This window comes from Periplaneta americana, chromosome 9 (genome assembly GCF_040183065.1).
Source record: "Periplaneta americana isolate PAMFEO1 chromosome 9, P.americana_PAMFEO1_priV1, whole genome shotgun sequence".
NCBI lineage: Eukaryota > Metazoa > Arthropoda > Insecta > Blattodea > Blattidae > Periplaneta > Periplaneta americana.
Genome location: NC_091125.1, coordinates 59,827,935 through 59,850,029, shown reverse-complemented (window position 1 = coordinate 59,850,029; position 22,095 = coordinate 59,827,935). Strand labels below are relative to the sequence as shown.

The following is a 22,095-nucleotide window of genomic DNA, read 5'->3' as shown; positions in this document are numbered from 1 at the left end:
GTTCAGTCTTATATTTTTTATTTTAGAGCGGACTCAAGTGGACACTCCCGCGACACGGGGTTAGCACGACACTGGACTTCACTCTACAATAATACATTCTTCTTTTTCCGAATCAGTGATTGGGTGAAGTCCAGTTATGAAGTGAAAATTAAATTCGTATTTGAACAACTGTCTCCATCTGTTTCTCAGCCGTTCAAAATTCGGTCCACTAAATGAAATAGAGCGTTAATTAAATTCCTGGAACTGCTAACGTTCAGAGGCCATTCCCAGTCAATGTTCCATCCATTTCTTCTGATAACTTTTTAAATTTTTGTCTACAGTTCTTGTTATGTTTAGTTATTTCCTAATGTCAACACTTCTAATTTTATCTCCCATCAAATATCTTAGCATCCTCATTTTTGCAGCTTCTACGAGGGTATTTTCGGAATTAATGCGTCCCATTTTTCATGTTCACCTGTAACGTCTGAGCCGGATGTTAGTGTCATTGTCACTTCAACTAAATTAAATTAAATCAAAAAGTACTATATAGACTATAAGTGAATGATTTGTATGGCATAAAATATCCAATTTACTTTATTGTAACTAAGTTTAGCTTAATTCGATACAATTCACAACCAACATATAAACGTTTCAGCGTTCACTGTCAACGGTTTCAATCACACAGGTGTTCACAACCAAGGGTAATAGTTTATAACTAGTAGAAAAATCGACACAGTTGGTACCATATCATGTCAATGATAAAAACACTATAAACATTATAGTCTGGTACTGGCCGTCGTCCGGCACTGAACACTGCGCCTATATCTTCAGACATCTTCCTAACATTATTGACATGTACGTATTGCAAATAATTTTATTTCTGTCTTTAATAAACATAACGAGCATATAAACAAAATTAGACAATACCCTATTCATTTGTGACGAAAAATGATCTCTCACGTTTAGTAACTTGATTCTCGTCCATTCTGTATAGAAAGTCTGCAGAAACAAATGTTCTATGAAGCATGGAAAATTGTACAATAACATTCAATACCGATCACATGAAAAAATTTGCTTTATGTCTCAAGAAAAACATGTACCGTTAACTGAAAATAAACGACCAACTTTCTGAGAATTGTCGTCTACTCATAGCCAACCTCTTTCCTCATAAATTGGCAACAGTTTCTTCATGGAATCTTTGTAGGCTTCGCTTAAGTGCATGGTTTGTGTCTGAGCGAGTACTGCACTCACGTCCGTTACTTTGCTGCGGTCACACTGCGAGACGGTGCGAATTGAGATGGCCGACAGAACAGCGAACAAACCTTTTCTATCTAACTCTTCATTAATCTGCTTAAGTGTTGGTTGGAGATTTTGATGTCCGAGCAGACTGAGAGTTTTACAGAAATAATCATGATATTCTTGTATTAAGATTTCGGGGTGTTCAAGGAGTTCTGCCGACGCGCTGGAATTCAAGAAGTATTGCAGATCCATGGCCGGAGATGTCCAATGACTCAATTGGAAGTCCACGAATCTGAAATAAAGAACGAGGTGCAATATAAATATACCTTCCAAACTAATTATTTGCAGGTGAATTTTGTTTAAGGCGTGTTTCTTTATGATCTGTTAACAAGTTTCCTTACAAGCATCTGAGTAACACTTCAAAAAGTTAATTTTTAAGGTTATGAAATCTAAGAAGGATATCCTACTGAATAAATAATAAACATATTTATTCTTCTAACATTCCGTTTATAAGGTAGGTTCAGCCCTTACATGAATTATTTGTCAAAAACAGTTCTCCTTCTTTAATACAAGTCAAACCTGTTTGAATCACTGTTCAGACTAGAAATGAAAATAATGGCGCTGAGAATAATAATGGCAGATGCCAACCGAAGTTCATTTCATAAAAATGACATTTTATGTTCTTTTTGAAGCTCTGCGAAACTTTAACATTAAGACTTCATTTTTCTCAGGATTTGTTCAATATGGTGCAAATTCTTGAGCCTTTGTCTTTATTAGTTCGTCTGTTTTTCTGCTGTTTAGTTAAACAGAGAATACGTAAATAAAAAAATAGGATAATGATGAGTTTTCTTTATTTATACAGTATATCTTGGTACGAAAAATTTATGTTTGATTGAATCGAAAACTTTCATTTTTACTAAGTAAATAATTCAAAGAGCAACAATAAATTTTTGTTTTTCCCAGTAAAAGAGTTAGTGGAATCAATCATATTGACTACAACGCTATGAATTTGTAGTGGACAAAAACAAAACCCCACACATTTGGGATATGCCATTTAGTCATTGAGAAAGCTTTCTTTCCTACTAAGGACTAATTTTCAGTGCGGAGTATGAGTGCTTTGACATATCCCAATTAATATAATACTTCACCATATTAAAGGTAAATGGCAGGAGTACACAATCGTACAGCTACAGTTATTATTCTGAGCGCCTCAGTTATCCTTAGTATTTTGAAATAAAATTTGTCATCTGTGAAGAATATGGCACTTGGTATTTTTAACTCTATTTGGCACGTTCTTTCAAATTCATCCGCTGCTAAGTGAACATTTTATTTTTCTATGAAATCGCTACACAGTAGAGGTTGTTTCAGAAATACATATATTTTTAGGGATGTTTGGTTGGGTCTATGCAATCCTTTTAACTAAGGGAACATACGTAATTTCAACTGCACTATGCAATTGGAATCTTTTTTCGGAACACCCTGTACAGTATATGTAAAACATATCTAGTCAGTTTATAAAGGTATAGTAACCTAGACTATGTAATTTCATATTGTGTACCAAGATAAAGATTATACAGGGTGAGTTGTAATTGTGTACTACAGTATAAAGTAGTGAACAGCTAGAAAAAGGCAACAGCTACTTTTCTGTTAGTGTTGATTGAAGTAGTTATTTACATTGCAAGTTCAAAGAAGATGCCCGAAATGTACACCATTCACTCCACAACACAAATTCCGCCCTCCTCCGCCATGAATGTCTTGCTCTTTGAACATTGCCCCGATTTGTATTTCCTGCAGCCATTTATTGCATTCAACAGATGCTATCTCGTGGCGTGTCGTTGAGAGTAAACTAGTCCCTTCATATGACTCCACAACCAGAAGTCACAGGGACTGAGTTAGGCGATCGCGTCGGCCATGCATCAGGTCCGTTGCGTCCAATCCATCTGCCTGGATACCATTCATTCAAATGACGTTTCACTGCACGACAGTAATGCGCAGATGCTTCATCTTGAAGTAGCCAAGTGTTCAACAGCGTTGGCAGTGGTACCGTTTGTTGTGGTAGTTCAGTCTGCGGAAAGCGCAAATGCGCAGCATCTGTTGACTTATTGCAGCGTTTCTCTCTCTTCAGTAACAGTAATTGTACTTACTATGTACTGTAGAGTGTCGCCTGAGCGATTGATGCATGCATACTGTAGCTTTGACGTAACGAAAACTCGCGCGTCCCACAGTGATGACTAGAGACCGCATTTTAAAGGGAATCCTTTTTTTTTTTTATTTCAACACGGAACATGAAATAATTAATTACGATGTTCAAAACTATCTTCGATCGACCAAATTATGTGATTCTGACTTCCGTTTTTAGTCCATATTCCCTTTTTTCCTCCTTTTAAAAAACATCTCTTATTTTGGTCCTTTTTTGACAGAATATCGCAAACATTTAGATGATTTCCCTATATTTTTCCGATAGGCCTATAATTTCTTGAGCAAACGAAAATAAATATTGTTCTTCTTCTGATTCCAGACATTGGAAAATTAATAAAGTGCGCTACTTTAGAGTTCAGGATAAAAAGAAAATTTTCACCTCTGGTTTCAGTTGATGTTGAGCAGTCATTTTCTATTTATAAAGACATAAGAGGCAGAATCATATTGAAACATATTGAAATGTTGAACGTGATCAAATACAACACATTCCTTATGTTGTGTAGCGATAAATATAAGCTTGTGTGTGCTATGTGTATCCATGAATGTGCTGAAGTGTGTTTTCAATTAAAATAGCACCCTTTTGAGGGAGTAATATAGTCCTTTTTGAAGTCCTTTTTTGACTATATCAAATACAACACTTTCCTTAGGTTGTGAAGCGATAAATATAAGCTTGTGTGTGCTATGTGTATCCATGAATGTGCTGAAGTGTGTTTTCAATTAAGATAGCACTCTTTTGAGGGAGTAATATAGTCCCTTTTGAAGTCCTTTTTTGACTATATCAAATACAACACTCTTCCTTATGTTGTGAAGAGATAAATGTAAGATTGTGTATGCCATGTACTACTAGGTTCAAAAAGTTCCCGGAATTTTACTACCATTTTTCGTATTAATATATAACAAGGGATATTATACATTTGTTTTGTTGGTAACATTCATGATGTCATTTCCTTAAAGTTTGTTGATAATGGCAATTATTGGTTTTGAGTTGTAGGCAATTGTTTATCATAGTGTTTTGTTTGTTCGTCGCATTTTGTAATTATGTCCACAGAGCAAAGTACAAACATCAAGTTCTGTGTTTTGCTGGGGACATGATCAGTATGGCTGATGAAGATGGTGATTTCTTAAACAAAATGAAACTGGTGCTACTTGTACGACCCAGTCCCTAAACGACAGTCATCTGAGTGGAAATCGAAAACATCTCCTCGGAAGCAAAAATTTCCTAGGGACACTTCCAAAGGCAAAGTTATTTTAAATGTTATGTTTTATTTAACGACGCTCGCAACTGCAGAGGTTATATCAGCATCGCCGGATGTGCCGGAATTTTGTCCCGCAGGAGTTCTTTCACATGCCAGTAAATCTACTGACATGAGCCTGTCGCATTTAAGCACACTTAAAGCAAAGTTATGTTGGAAGTTTTCTTCGACTCTCAGGGTCTCATGCACCATGAGTTCATTCCAGAAGGTCGTACTGTAACGAAAGAATTGTACGTAGAAACCCTCCGTCGCCTCTGGGACGCAGTGAGAAGGAAACGTCCAGAAAAGTGGGTAGAAAACAACTGGTTCCTTATGCATGACAATGCACCTGCTCATCGCGCAATTATTGTAAAGAATTTTCTTGCCAGGCACAACATAACTGCTTTGGATCACCCACCATACTCTCCTGATCTCTCACCACCTGATTACTTTCTGTTTCCCCGTCTGAAAAGTCATCTGAAAGGACGGAGTTTCAATGCTGAAGAGGTTATCGCAAACGCGACGAGAGCACTAAGACGGGTTTCACAAAATGGCTTCCAGGCCTGCTTCCAGGAACTCTACACGCGTTGGCAAAAGTGTGTTGTTGCGGAAGGCAACTATTTTGAAGGGAATGCTGTAGAATAGTGTTTAAGGTACGTTGTTTCTATGATGCTAGCAAATTCCGGGAACTTTTTGAACCTAGTATGTATATCCATGAATGTGCTGAAGTGTGTTCTGTGGAATAATATAGTCCTTTTTCAAGCTATAACTTTCCCTTTTTTTGTCCTTTTTTTGGTGAAAACTTTTCTCTTTAAAATCTGGTCTCTAGTGATGACATATTTCGATAACAAAGCCGTCACAGCTATATGTTTACATGACAAAATCTGTTTTTATTGGAATATAGAATACTCTACAATACTTTATAGTACACAATTACGACTCACTCTATATAAAGACGATACTAAGATCTGAAACAGTTATCACCTGAATTTCTGCGTGAGTCAGAACATGTTTAACATAAAGAAGAAAGTAAGATTTGTGATAGGAGAAATGCAACTATCGAGACTACTAACATCCTAAACTTATGTTTAATCATTAGTGAAACACTGTTATTCGCAACTAAGTCTATATTTCAAATAGAAAACGGACACTACTCTAACGACTGAAATATCCGGTGTCAGTAAGTCTCCTGAATGGATAAAAAATGGCATCTCGTAAAATAGTTATGTTTCAGTTATTGAAGGAAGACATAATGGAACTTGGAAACGAAGGGCGTTAGTAACGTGAAGAGTAGTCCGCCTCCTGCAGTGTGTACGTGTGTTCAGTAGAGTTGTGGGTCTAGGTACAATAAGCCTCAGGCTGCGGTGCCGAAATTAGTTTAAAAACGTAAAGAGTTACGTAATTATAACTATTACTAATGATTAGATAACCAGTATTTGAATTGTAATCCTACCTCACATCCTCGACTTCACCAGTATCGTCGGCGTAGCTGAACATAATGTTGTTTGTCCACAAATCACCGTGGCAGAGGACGTTGAAACCCATATCGTCTCTTCGGATCTCACGGATCCACTCATCCATAGCTTTTCCAGACAGATTATGAAGTTTGTCTGCAAACCGATCCTTGTAATCTGTAAAAGTCTCCATTTCTTTGGCACAAACCTCTACTGTAGAGCAGAAGAAGGGTGTATAGCCCACGGCTTGTCCTGAAGTAAATATATTGTCCATAAATGGCTTGAAACTGTCGGGATTTTTATTGAAGACTACAATTGATGCTGCATGGTACATAGCTATTTTTCTCATTACTAGAAGGCAGTGCTTCAAATCTAAACCAAGATCTTTTTGCGCCAGTTTGAAGCCGAGCACTTTCAGATCTTCAAGAACAATAGCTGTTTTCTCATTATCTGTGGTAGAGTATAGATACTTGGATGTAATCGGTGAGAAGTTTTCTTTGTATGCTGTCTTCAGTAGCCGATGTACAGCTGGCAAGGCTATAGTGAACGCATTGATTTCTTGATCAAATACGTTAGACTTCTTTAAAATCTGTGAAATATGCAGAACAAACACAAATTATCTTATATACTGTTAATAACCAACGTTAAATAATCGAAATTTTCAATCTGTAAACTATGCATCGCGCACATTATCGTTATTGCTATTTTCAGAGTCAAACTTCAATTAATCTGCGTTTTTAAATTACAGTGCGCAACGTACAGCCCGATTATTTAATCCTGACAGCTCAGCGACGCGAAAGAGGTGAAGTAACAGGAGTAGTGGAAAGAGTTCCGGAATAGAGATAAGGGCGAGCGGTCGCTAAAGGAATGCAGTACAGCTCAACTATACTGGAAACACGATGCTATACCGCATGCGAGACATCCGATTGCTTCGACTGCAGGCAACAGACTAACCTGAGCATCCCTTGGCGTAACTTAATGGACTCGCCTGACCCAGGCGCAGATCGCCGGCGACTGTCAGGACTAAATAATCGTACTGTACAACGTGACTGTGTCATTTCATGTGGCGTGATGTGAATGATGTGAAGAAATATCACGTGGGACCATGATTTAAGATATCACTTAATACTTGCTGTTTACAGACAAAATATGTACATAGAGTAACTACGTAAAACTGCTAATCAAAATGTTTTACACAAAAAAAATATAAGCTAACTACTATTGCCAAGAAAGAAGCAATTTACGATAGCTTTGTAACGTATATTCTTGAACTCCCTTCTATTCGCACCGTTCAGCCAATAAGACGGACATTTCCAACTGTTCGCTCAGTGACGTCACACGTCTCTGCTCTGCGAGATAATTAAGATAGGATAATGAAATTTTCAAGGCACGTTAATACAGTATCTACCAAAAAGTAATTGGGCACTGTTTTTGCTCCTTTAGAACCTCGTGGTACCACTTTTTGTTGCTATAACAGCAGCCACCCTGTCAGGCATGCTCTCCACTAGTTTGTGTAGGATATCCACTGGAATGCGTCGCCATTCCTATTGTAACATGGCAATCAGTTGGACAATGGAAGTTGACCGCATCTCCCGAGACTTCAATCGCCTTTCTAATTCGTTCCAAAGGTGCTCAACGGGATTGAGATCAGGACTCTGTGCAGGCCAGTCCAACCGCTGAACATTATTGTCTGCATACCACTGCATAGTAGCCGCCGAAACATGGGGCCAACTTCCATTGTCCAACTGAGTAGCATGTTGCAAGAGGAATGGCGACGCATTCCAGTGGATATCCTACACAAATTAGTGGAGAGCATGCCTGACAGGGTGGCTGCTGTTATAGGAACAAGAGGTGGTACCACGAGGTTCTAAAGGGCAAAAACAGTGCCCAATTATTTTTTGCTAGATAGTGTATATGCATACTAAACATATTCATGAAATTATTTTAAGGTACCTAACTCAAAAAATATCTGGTTTATGTCAATTTTTCTAGTTGGAAAAAAATTAATTTGATCAAAAACGAATTTTATTTGGCATAAATCAGACATTTTTAGTTACCTTAAAATAATTACATGAATATGGTTAATAAGTACCCTGTAAATGTCATAATCCTATATTTATTATTTTTTAGAAACGTGCACCAATGTCATTTTGTGTAACAATACTCTAAAAACCTTATTATTAAAAAATTTGTTTGTCTTACAAAGAACTAGATGAAAACTATTCCAGGTGCATTCAATAGCCAAAAACTCCATCATTCATCACAAACAATTTCGAAAAGCTATGTTCACTAGAATCAAATCTATGTTCCCGTGACATGGCCGCGTCCGATGAAAGCCCCTGTTTGCCGGTCGGGGCGATAACGAACGGCGGCTGGGGTCTCAAAAATTCAACCTCGCAAATTTCAAGCGCAATAATGAATAATAGTTTTCTATTAGACACACCAACAACAACCAAATTTCTTGGCTTAAAAATCGATAATGTGTTAAATTGGAAAAATCATATTAAAGAAACTATCCCCAAACTAAATTCAGCATGTTTTACTATTTGATCTATGCAAAAGATAGTAAATATCAATACCTTTAAAAACAATATACTTTGCATACTTCCACTCGGTAATGAGTTTTGGAATAATATTCTGGGGAAATTCCACAGACAGTAACAGTATATTTCTATTACAAAAAGAGTAATTAGAATAATAGTAGGTGCCAAATCTAGGGAATAGTGTAGGAATATTTTGAAAAAATTACAAATAATGCCCATGGCTTGTCAGTATATTTTTCACTAATAATCTTCCTTGTATGTAACCGTGAAGACTTTGTAATTAATTCAACAGTTCATAGCATAAATACGCGTCAAAAATGCTTTCATACTCCATCGCCAAGTCTGTCGTGCTATCAAAAAGGAATGCGTTATATGGCAGTAAAAATTGTTAATAGCCTCCCTATTGATATCAAAAAAGAAACTCAATACATAAGATTATTTAGGGTCGAATTAAAGAAGTACCTAATTTCTCACGCCTTCTATTCTGTAGATGAATTCATGACATTCAACAACGCTTCATGAAATTGTGTTGTACTAGTAGACTATATTGTAAACCACTTCTGTATATATTTCAACTAGTCTGTGACTATAAATTAAGACTTTATAGTAGTATTAAGTTTTTTGACTTGTTCCATATTCTAGCTGTGAAGCAATGTTTGAATTCCATGGAATGTTAATCAATACAATACAATACATGCATATATTTATAGCTTTTTATTTTACTGCTGCTGTAAACTAAGTTTACACAGTAGTAAATTACACGATTTTATCTGAAGTTTTGGATTATACTTCATAGGCCTATTGTTTCTGAATGCAGTAGAACTTCCACCTGTTTCGAGTACATTAAGTTTGTCCCATGACATTTCTTTCGTTCATCCAGTGCTTCTAGTATGTGGAAGATACCTGCAGAGTCAGTACCGCAAACATAATGAATTTAGCAGCCGATACTTTTCCGTCGCAATCTTAATGCGATAACTGAAATGATCAGAAATACTCGTCAAAGTTTTTTTATCTTTTCAACTGACATTTCCCCACATGCTACTACAGAGTATTAGTCAGGAAACAATTTTCCCTCAGGTAAATGTCGTCAAAGTTTTGCTGTTATAGAATGATTGCGACTACTGAGAAAATAGTGCGTAAGTGTATTTTCTTGTGTTTCATAGTACGGACAGCTAACACAGGCTAATGGGTCGTCGTCAAGGTTAGGTTAGAGCATTAGTATTCAGCTGACCTCCATTCAGTGCTATTAAGTTTGTCAGTTTTTTTTTTTTTTATTTATTTATTTATTTATTTATTTTTTTTTTTTTGCAGTGTAGTGCATAACAGCGAAACTTAATTTATGATATGTGTAGTACGAAGAAATCGTACAAAAATTAGTGTCCTATATTTCCAGCAGTCGACAATTCCAGAACTTATTACGAGTATAAGGTAATCCCCCCGACCAAGAGCGTTGCCCTTAAGGAGGTAAATTCATTCAATTGAATTGTTATTTTAGTATTTAATGTGATTATTAATATTTAATATCTACAATAGTTTTTAATTTAATATAAATGATACTCGGGAAGAAATTAAACACAGAATAAATATGGGAAATGCCTGTTATTATTCGGTTGAGAAGCTTTTATCATCCAGTCTGCTGTCAAAAAATCTGAAAGTTAGAATTTATAAAACAGTTATATTACCAGTTGTTCTTTATGGTTGTGAAACTTGGACTCTCACTTTGAGAGAGGAACATAGGTTAAGGGTGTTTGAGAATAAGGTGCTTAGGAAAATATTTGAGGCTAAGAGGGATGAAGTTACAGGAGAATGGAGAACGTTACACAATACAGAACTGCACGCATTGTATTCTTCACCTGAAATAATTACGAACATTAAATCCAGACGTTTGAGATGGGCAGGGGATGTAGCACGTATGGGGGAATCCAGAAATGCATACAGAGTGTTAGTTGGGAGGCCGGAGGGAAAAAGAACTTTAGGGAGGCCGAGACGTAGATGGGAAGATAATATTAAAATGGATTTGATGGAGGTGGGATATGATGATAGAGAATGGATTAATCTTGCTCAGGATAGGGACCAATGGCGGGCTTATGTGAGGGCGGCAATGAACCTCCGGGTTCCTTAAAAGCCAGTAAGTAAGTAAGAATAGTTTTTAATTTATTTTAATGTATTTAATATATATATTCGTAATAAATTATATTCATTGATTGATTTATTTTTTTTATTTGTTTATTTAGTTATTTAGTCATTCATTCATTCATTCATTCATAGAAAATGCAATAAATTTCATCTGTAATACCATGTAAAATTCGCAATATTTTATCGTTGAAACCTGACGCTCTGAAACACGGCTAAACGAGCTGTTATTAGCCCGTGTCACTTTTCGCACGGAGCCGTACTAAGCGAAATCTCTTTCCAGACGTACACCTGTAGCATAAATTGTAGATTGTACTTACATTCGCCACTGCTCCTTTAGATGAAGGTTTGGAAGTCTTGATGATAATTGACCTCTCCTCCTCATCGAATTTTACTTTTGCTCTGTACATGTCACTGGAATAGTTGTCTCCGACACTTGTTGCCGGCTTCACACTGCTCCATGTCACTTTGATACTGGAATCCTCTTCTCCGACCCTCAGCGCGTTCTCTAAGAAATCGTTGTTCAACCATGCGGGTGCATCGCCTTCACGGCAAGTTTCTGTGTCGTTCATCGTTAACTGTAAAATAATAATGTAAATTCAAGAATTTTCCTAAGCACTTAAATAACCATTTCTTCTCAAAGTGGTTATGATAATGATGTGCAATGTAAAAACTTTTTCTAATTACTTCAGATTATATTAGCATATATGAGAAGTCGCTTTGTTGCTGGATTTTTAATGATTTTTTGTAACTGCATAGCTCTTTATGAATGACAAAAATTTTGAAATGTGTACATTTCTAATAAAAATTAACGTATATTTTCTAACCTAGGACTAAAAGTAGACTGGATTTAGCGTCCAGCAATAGTTTTGTCTGAAAATAAATAATAATATGACTATTATAAGGTTTTTCGTATTATAATTTCTTTTACGAAAAAAGGTATTCAAAATTTGTTGTGAATAATAAAATATTACACATTTCTTCAGTGGTTCTCATGTGGAGCAATCGGGCTTATTGCCAGGAATTCTTGAAGAGAATCGCCAGTGTTTTATTTCAAGGAAAGAACCATTAACTTTTAATAAAAATTTTTATATTCCAAATCTATAATTCTCTTGATAAATTCACTCCTTAATAAATGTGAATTTTACCCCGACTGTAAGGTGAATTTAACATAATCCCATGACAAATAGTTTGATTCATTTTGCCAAATACTATTTCGCTATTATCAACCCTACCAACAACACAAAAATACTTGAAGCTGAGATGCTACAGTCGTACTGTCATTAGAAAAACTGAGGGCCCGAAATATTTTATAAGATTTTTAATAGATCAGCTATTTGTGTGTTTGTCTTCATTTCTTACATTTTATGACATTGGCTTATGCATATTATGCTTAGGACGGAAGCATTTAGAATACCATTATAGATATAGGCTTTAATTATGAACCTACTGGAAACCGAAATGTTGACAAATCTAGGGAAAAAAAACACGTATGAGTCCGTCCCAGTAATTTTTAGAGTGACTTGGCGCATATGGGGGCGGAGCCTATCTGTACCTGAGTGTATTGCGGGCAGCATCAGCTCGAGGCCGCTAAGGGGTAAGGTACTCGTGGTAGAGAGTTTAGATATAAATGATCCCCTCCCTGCAAGCGATTGGTAGCTTCCTTCAACCAATGCCTCTCCTCAGAGCGGCCATTGGCCCTAGCCCACACACATACCACTTGCAAGAGTTCTTATTAAATTTCGTCTTCTTACTCTACAGATCCCTGGGACGAACATAGACACATCATAGACACTACTTTTACTGTATATTATCACGTAGTTCCCGCTGCCATTACCGCTGTGTTTCCAAGAACACATTTCGCAGGTTGTCTTTTCCATCTTGGCCAAGCGTTTTGGAAACATCTACAATTACAGGGAACCAGCAAAAAAAATGTCAGACCGAAAACAAAACAGAAATGAGATTAAGGTTTCATTCGCAAAGGGCTCTGGCTTTCGTGCCAGTGCCTTGGTGACCTTCAGAAGACTGTTAAAGATGACCTTCTGCCTATCATCGACTATATCGAGGATAACATTGAGCGTATTCCGAATCTCAGCGTTGAGCAATCTGATGGCATCACGGTGTTCCGAATTTCACCGATGCCGTCACTGATGCTCCACCGGTGTCGCACCGGTGCCATCAGCTTGCAGAGGTGGTGGCAGTCTCCATCAGCCGCCATCAGTGAATCTGATTGGTTCTTGTAGAATATAGGGTGGGAATTAGCAGACGAATAACATCGTGCACTGTTGTGTCATGGCGATGTGTTCTGCTGTATTGTTTGTAATGAGCACAACGTAAAAACAATATGTTAATGGCTTATGAGTGAACGTGTCAACAGACCAGTTATTACTACCGGTTCAACAAATAAATTGTTTATGCTCTCTTTTCTTTGAACGAGATGGCAGTACGGAAATTTCGCAAAATTTTGCTAGCGTAGCACAGACAACTTATACAGTCGCCATGACAGCCATCGATCCTTCCAGCAGTGTTGTTCCTATTTCGCTGCAGCGTGGCGTCATTATTGTCGGAATACGCTGTATGTGAAAGGGCATCGACGTGAAAAGGGAAGCAATAACTAATATTTCCTCCAAGAACTATTACTATTGAGGCATGGCATAAGAGGCTCAACACATTGATGGGGAAATCCCATCCTTTGCTGTACCATGTCCTACGGCCTCAACAAAGCCGAGGAGACAGGCATACAGAATGATGTTGAAATACTTGAAGCAGGACACCAAGGGGGAAAAAACTACAGATATCGATTATATGATACACAGAATAGTTCGAAAGTATCAAGATTACAGTGAAGACCATAACATCCGGACCTATCAAGTAACAGCTCGCTAACTCGCAGAAAATTTTTTCTGAAATTACATACATTAGTCACTACCTTCATATTATAGTCACAATGTATTACTCATACAACCAATTCTTGGTAGTCTTAAGTATACATTTTCCTAACAGTATGTCGATCTGGTTTCGTTTACTCCAGTTAATGAGAATTAAGTATGTGTAACAAACAGAAACGTGCTACGAATTATGTGTGACAAAATATAATAAAATATACCGCTTAACTATAATGTTTTTCGCGCGATTTAGTTCATGTCTCATTTCCTTCGTGGCTACATTATTTTTTCTGGGCGCATTAATATTTAACTTACCATAACTAACAGCGACTGAGTCTCAAAAATACAACTAGGCAGCGTTGCTTAACCGCGAATGGCTCGTGTTGTTCTGAGTGGCTAAAAAGCCGCGATCTTTATGAACTAAGTAGCATGAAAAGGGATATAGTTAGGCCTACGTGTGACGAGTTATCCATGGTGAGTTACACTGGTGACGACCTTAACTGCGACGAAAGGTCTAAATCCCTTGTGACATATTGCAACCAGCTGCACATAAAATTGCAACATATTTCCAGAATTGCCATTATTATTAGTTTTTATTGAATTTCGTCATCGCTTTGCAAACTGGCAGTCTATTCCTGACCTTCTCTGAAATCTTATCTTTGGTGTGTCTAATATTGAAGGTTGAGAATTTCATTTCGCACTCTTGTCATTTATTGAAATTAAATTATCTTGGTCCCAAAATCTTTTTCATCTTCGTGTGATGATCGACGTGTCTCATAATTGAACCCTCTTTGGGCTACTATAAGTGATGTAATATTTCATTATTTTTATGCGTATTTTTTTTTTTCCAATAAAAGTGATTGTTTTAAATTTTATGATATAAACTTTCATAACAGAATCTTTCGAAATATTGTTAGGAAGACATTGTAAACATTTTTCTTTTATTTAGGCCTACATTTATGTAATTTCTTAATTTATAACTATGTGCTATAGTAATACAATTCTTGTGCATACTGGCATGCAAACGTGATTGCTTATTCGGTCTCTATTATTTAACTTACAGAGTTTAAAAATAGCATTAAATAAATAACTATATTTATGTCATTTGACTTAAATAACGACTCTCACTCTCTCGCTCTCTCTCGCTCTCTCTCTCTCTCTGTCTTTAATCTGGAAATTAAGACTTCTCTCTCCTGATAAGTTTGCAGGGAGCAAATCATGAGTAGGGATTAAGCGTTAATGGCCCCTGTCCTTGGTTTTTTGGCTAGTGAGCGAGCTGTGTGTTGCGTCATAAGAAAGAAATTTAATCACAAATGTGCATAGGAGGGGAAGAGGGAATAGGAATAATGAAAATAATATCTATCCAATCTATCTCGAAGCTGAGGGACACTCTTGTCAAGAAAATATAAGTCATGACATTGTTTAGTCAACAGACGTAGTGGTTAGTAACGGGACGTATGGAAGAATATTGTGTTTTACGATGGAGTGTGCCGCGACATAATAAAAAGGAAATGTTAGGTGTTATGAGTTTTGAGTATGACTGCGCCGCCTGACCTGTGTGACCCAGGCCTCCAGCAGTGATGAGTAACTCGCTCTTAAATGTATCTATTTACTTTTGGCCCCTGCAAAAAGTAAGTAGATAGAGCAGGGATGGGCATCGTGCCTCACTTGAGAAATAATGCCTCACTGACCTTCACAGAGCTTATCGCTCTGAGTGACAGTATCTTCACAGACCCCTTTTCTCCCTCACGCAACTCCTAGGCGTGGGCAGGTTCTATATCAGTTTCATAAGCAATATCAGTGGTGGCATAATGGCATTATCAAAGCAGTGTGTACGCGTTAGAAAACGATTATTTCATGAGAAATGGGAGGAAGAGTTTTTTTTTTTTTTTTTTTTTTTTTGCTGTTTAGAAGGGGAGAACATACGATGTATGTTATGCTCGAAAATCCTGTTAGGCATTAATAAATTTAATATACAACGACATTAATCCTTATGTCATAAAGAACATGCTGAATTAGAAGGTAAGACAAATTAAATGTTATTTTTCGTACTATTCCGAAGAAAATTTATGATCTTAACATTTGCATAGTATACTAAATATGACATTATACCTTAAACACGCTGCATTAAAAGGTACGAGGAATTAAATGTTGTTTGTACTTATTATTTCCAAAAGAAATTTATAAAAAAAAATATCAAATGTGCGTAGAAAACGAAATATGATTTTCTGAAATTATTTTAGGTCGAGACCGTGCAAATCTATTAAGTAATCTTGATAAACGCCAGAATATTCAATAAAATAAACGTGATGGAATATTATTGGCTAGTTACGCAATTTCTCGCCTTTGATTTAAATCAATTCAGCGACGGAGAAACAGTAAAGAGGTTTATGATTAAAGCTGCCGAATTAATTTGCCCAATTGAATTAAAGTTTTCGAGAGTCTCACGTTAACCAAGCGCTTTCCTAATAATTCCCCACTGACCGCCTTAGCGATTACGATAAGGTGATGCAGGTCACAGCAGTTTATATTTCCCATCCCACTCTGCAGTCCGCTCTCCTAGTAAACTATTTCAAATCGAGTGCCTCACGTAACCGAATATTCTGCCCATGTATGAGATAGAGGATAGACTAAGAGCGAGTTAAGCTCGAACATCACTACTGGCAGGCTGGGTCACACAGGTCAGGCCGCGCAGTCATAACACCTAACACTTCCTTCTTATCATGTCGCGGTACATTCCGTCTTAAAACACAAAATTCTTCCATACTAACCACTACGTCTGTTGATGACTTACATTTTCTTGACATGAGTGTCCCTCAACTTCGAGCATAAATATAATTATCATTCTTTCTCTTTCCTCTTCCCCTCCTATGCACATTTGTGATTAAATTTCTTTCTTATGAGGCAACACACAGCTCGCTCACTAGCCAAACAACCAAAGACAAAGGACATTAACGCTGAATCGAGCTGTACCTGTACTAAGTATAGTGAAAATGTGAAATGGTGTTAACTTACTCAGTGCTTTTATACACTCTTACCAACACTGACATTAAAAACAGACTAGCGAAAACATGCAACCACTTACTTGTAGTGTAGTGCAAGAAAGTCACGGAGCTGTTGCTGCTTCTGTCAAAGTCTCTGATCACTCTAACAGGATGACTTGCGTCTGATGTGCTGTATCTTCTTTTATTTGTACTGTGGCCTTGAGTAATCATGACAAGTGCGGGGTCTGCTATCCTACGTAGTCGACCATCCTGATTAGCCGACAAGAGATTTACCGAGATAAAGTGCGATCCGTGTCAGCATTGTTGTCAAGTCAATAAATTATTTTTATACATCTTGATTATTCAACTTTTAAATATATTACAAGGTGAGCCAATTTACATTATTATAGTCTGGATCAGCTTACCTAATACCCTAAGAGTGAAACATAACCATTTCTCCCCTATTACTACATATGCCAGTGGATTATAGTGATTTTCTACTTGTCAGATTGAATTTTATTTCACCAACTTTGTTTCGGATTTGGGTAGGTATACTGAGAAGTACTAGAACTGGCAGTTATTTTCTAACTGTTATGTTGACAGCAATAGTTTCGGTCTGCAGTATGTGTGAATATTGGATTAGACTGAATTCATTATTTGCTCCGTAAGTATATTATGAAGAAATTATTTCAATATTGAATCACGTGGGTAGACTATACAGACCGGAACAATGTAGATTGCAAAAATTAATAATTTTGCGCAATGGGTTCGCAGTGTCAATGTAATGATGCAATATAAGATCAACAGTTATGAGTAATCGAGCGTGTGAAATTTTCCCTGAACTTTGTAATACCTGATATGAAGAACAGTTCGCAGAAACAACGATATTCCTGAAAGGTAATGAGATAAATCTCCCTCAGTCGAAGAATGTTATGTCACAACAGACAGCAATTCGCAACATTCTAATTTTTCCCTACACTTTCAGAGTATTATTTTGGTCCTGCAGTACCCCCTTCAAGAACATCAAACAAGTAATGAAGAGGAAGCTCAATTATAATTAGCAGGGAAAGGATTTATATGTAAATACATATTTACTTATAAAGCTAATATAATTTATATTTTGCATTATCTTTATGTTTCACAATGTGTAGGGTTGAAAAATCCTACTTTTATTTTCCATATTTTTCCATATTTTAGAGTTTAGTACATATTTTCGTTAATTTCCATATATTTTCCATATTTCATATAAAACAGTCCATATTATATTAGGTTTAACAATAAAACAAAACAAAATTCCATTAACTTTTAAAAATACATTTCAACAATAGAGATTTAAACACATGTTCAGTAATCCCTTTAACATCAGAGTTATTTGAAAATTAGCAGTCCTATCAACAATGGGAAAGTAAGTTACAAAACTGTATTAATTTAATTCAAAATTTTTAACAGACTTCAGTTGTGCAGCTCAACAGTTAAATGCCAGTCAGAGTACACATAGGTTCAGTTTTGTAAATCATACTATAAAGACGGTAAATATGCCAAAAGTACGTCATTCAGTCAATTTAAAATCAAAACTAACAAGTTACATTTCAGAATTTAAAGAAGATGGTTTATCAACTGACAATAAAATATTATTTTGTAATTTGTGTCAGTGTGCAGTATCATCTACACAAAAGTTCCTGGTGCAACAACACATTACAACTAGTAAACATCAGGCCAACAAACAACTAAATTCCAAGCAGAGACAATTGTTTTTAACACAACCAACAACATCGAATGTAAGATCTGAGTTTAACATCGACCTGTGCCGTTCTCTCATCTCTGCTGATATTCCTCTCTACAAACTAAAGAATAAGGTCTTCAGGGAATTCCTTGAAAAATATACTCAACATACAATCCCGGATGAGTCAACACTTAGGAAGACGTATGCTCCATCCATCTACGATGAGACAATACAGAAGATAAGAGATGAAATTAAAGATAGTTCAATTTGGGTTTCCATTGATGAGACTACCGACAAAGAAGGTAGACTTGTTGGTAATGTAGTTATCGGTTTGTTAAGTGAACAATATTCTGAACGAATTCTTTTACATTGTGATGTTCTAGAAAAGTGCAATAACAAAACTATAGTTAAACTGTTCAACGAAGCTATGGGTATCCTGTGGCCAAAGGGTATTATGTACGATAATGTGTTATTCTTTATTAGCGATGCTGCCCCTTATATGGTCAAAGCTGGACAAGCATTATCTGTTGTATATCCTAAATTGACTCATTTTACTTGTGTGGCGCATGCATTTCATCGTGTGGCAGAAGTGGTCAGAGACAATTTCCCTAAAGTAGATTTGTTGATTTCATCAGTGAAAAAAGTATTTCTCAAAGCTCCCAGTAGAGTTAACGTGTTGAAAGAAATGTACCCTGAAATTCCATTGCCACCAAAGCCAATTTTAACTAGATGGGGTACATGGCTAGAAGCAGTTGAATATTATGCCGAACATATAGACTCTATTAACAATGTTCTCCTTGCATTGGACTCTGAAGATGCAGTCTCAATTGATACTGCGAAAACAGTTACCTGTGACATAAGTGTGAAGAATGACTTAGCTCACATTCAGCATACATTTTCATGCATCATAAAAACGCTCAAAAGTCTCCAAAATAGGCACCTTTCACTATCTGAAAGTTTTGAAATTATAAATAGTACTGTGGAACAACTGAATCGTGGTAGAGGTAAAGTTGCAGATGCAGTAAGAGCTAAGGTGGACACTGTACTTTCAAAAAACCCTGGATATGAAGAACTACAAAAGGTTGTTGCTGTGATGAGTGGTGAATCAACAGTGAAGATTAACTTGGACTTATCCCCAGCAGACATTGTGAAATTGAATTATGTACCAGTTACTTCTTGTGACGTCGAACGCTCTTTTAGTCAGTATAAATCTATCCTCAGAGACAATAGAAGAAGATTCACTTTTCAGCACTTGAAAGAAATGTTTGTAACCTATTGTTATGGTAACAGACAATAAAAATTGTGTTTTGTTGAAACTACATTGGAAGATAAGGTACGTCCATTATATTTTTTGTTTAGTTTGATTAAAATGTACCAATATTTAACGTACATAGTCATTTTTTTATAATTTTAAGTCCATATTTAATTCCATATTTTGGTAAAAATCCATATTTAATTCCATATTTTGGTAAAAATAACTACATATATATTTACATATTTCATATATTTTTAGTCCATATAAATCCGTTCCCTGATAATTAGTTTGTACTTTAGCCTGGGAGTTTAAATTCCAACTCTGTTAGAATCGTCGTATAACATCATTCTTTGCACATCTGTAACTGCCGTACCATTACAACCAATATCGTTAAGTGACTATCAGAAATGATGCCTGATTTCAGAAAAGTTGTAGTTATAGACTTTGCAATATACTGTTCCGAACTCGATGCTGATGCAATATGTCCCAAATATTTGGATCCTGACTTTTTAAGCAGCGGTATATTGTTGGCTAAGGGTACGTACACGTTGGAGCAACGATAAACGATAAAATAAACGACCTAGCGACGCTTTGGTATTATCAAAGAATCAGATATTCATATCGGAGTAACGAGGACGCGAGAATCGAACATTTTGATGTATCAGTAGAAGATATTCTATAGGCTACATTCACTTAATGAAAGAAGATATATAGAAAGTATCAGCTGCTAAGTTCAAGGTTAATATAACTTAAATACGTACAACATTGAACCCATTTCTCATCCCAAAGCTAGTAGGATAAATTAGTTCTGAAGTGATTGTGATCACATAACGTATCACGAATAAACACACAACTGATCAATTTGTCAATATCCATAATAATTAATTTAATATGCCGAAATAATAATAAATCGATTAATACTCAGATATATTGATAACCACCGGTCATTATACAGATTACTATTACCTTAATCAGAGATCATATGAACAACAAGAGCAAAAAAAATAGAATTTTTCTTTTGGTCGCTTTATCGTGTATCTTCGGTTTTATTGTTACTCCAATATGCACACCTCAATGACAATGCATGCTTCAATTCTCTTTGATATAGCATCGCTGCTTCTTTTACCATTTATCGTCGCTCCAACGTTTACGAACCCTTACAAGCAAACCACATTAAGTATATATATATTACTTCTGAGAAAACGGCGTTTTGAAAGTTTTGACAATACTGAATCCTCAAAATATTATTTTTAGTAAAACTTTTCTCGGTACGTGCATTTAATTTACCAGTTGTAAGTTTATACACATTCATTATGCACATTATATACGTAGAAATATTTTTGCCTTAATATGTCTTGCTTATAAAGCGACGATATGTTTCTCCTTTACTACCCTTCGATTAAATACATTTAAAATTTTCCTTGGCAAAATGCTTTGTCTTTCCTACCAATCCTTTGAAGATTAAATTTGTAACTGTAAAATCACTCTGTAAATTGGAACAATTCTTTCGACAGAGTCCTCAAACTTTATTCCTGTCAATAGCAAAATATTCGTGTATTGTTTTGTAACGATTCCTACGTCTTGCGTAATCACTGCAGCTTAATAATCGGAGACACTAAAACAGTAGCATATTTTTTCCACAGTCCTGAGGCACCCATAATTTTTACATTTCTGAACCAATCCCCATTGGTTTTTTACATCCACAACAGCTAAATGAAAAGGATTCAAATAGATTCAACAATGAACATGATGACACTAACTTTTTAAATTTGTTATCTAACGACGCTGTGTTAACTACTGGGTTATTTACCGTCTATAGAATTGGTAATATTGGGATGGTATTTGGTGAGATGAGGCCGAGGATTCGCCATAGATTATCTGACATTCGCTTTACGGTTGGGGAAACCTCGGAAAAAACTCAATCAGGTAGTCAGCTCAAGCAAGAATCAAACCCGCGACCGAGCGCAACTTCAGATCAGAAGGCAAGCACCTTAGCTGACTGAGCTACGCCAGTGGCTAATGAGACTAATTACTAACTGGTTCACAACCGCGAAAATTGGGAAGTAAACGACTTTTTGACATAAAAATTTTTATATACATCAATTGTAAAGCTCGGTAGAACCCTCAAGATATTTAAAATTGCTGAAAATTTTCAGAATAATAATACTAGGCCACTCCAACCTAGTGCTCATACTCGGTGTGATGAAAGACGTATTATTGTAAGTAAAAATATCTTGTTTTTTTACTTTTATATTACCGGACATTTAGATGGCACGAGCGAGTTTCTTGGAAGTTTCGATGGTTGTTGTTGCAAGAATAATATTTATTTCACGTGTTAGCGCCGACTTCATACAGCGTAAAATTCGTAACTAGGTTCTTGACTGGTAATCAAGTTCGATATTTTTAATCATAAAAAATTGAGAGTTTGAAGCTAATTGAATCAGACATTTCTGAAAGGGCTTTATTCCA

The 22,095-nt window shown here is 36.2% G+C and overlaps 1 protein-coding gene and 1 long non-coding RNA gene across 3 annotated transcripts in view; one reads left to right on the top strand and one right to left on the bottom strand.

Moving 5' to 3' along the window:
- Positions 1-22,095, top strand: part of LOC138705986 (uncharacterized) — a 394,464-nt gene that overhangs the window by 165,060 nt on the left and 207,309 nt on the right. The window contains exon 1 of one of the 2 annotated variants that reach the window (XR_011333874.1): positions 16,928-17,034. The exons of the other annotated variant lie outside the window; for it this stretch is intronic. This is a non-coding gene — a long non-coding RNA (uncharacterized lncRNA). Of the gene's footprint in view, positions 1-16,927; positions 17,035-22,095 lie in introns of those variants that run through there. 2 annotated transcript variants of the gene reach the window in all.
- LOC138705984 (uncharacterized) lies at positions 556-16,908 on the bottom strand. The gene is made up of 4 exons (XM_069834835.1): positions 16,750-16,908; positions 11,100-11,357; positions 6,103-6,692; positions 556-1,510 (listed from the first exon to the last, which is right to left on the bottom strand). Exons 2-4 carry the CDS (start codon positions 11,349-11,351, stop codon positions 1,126-1,128), a joined length of 1,227 nt encoding a protein of 408 aa, XP_069690936.1. The 5' UTR covers positions 11,352-11,357; positions 16,750-16,908; the 3' UTR covers positions 556-1,125.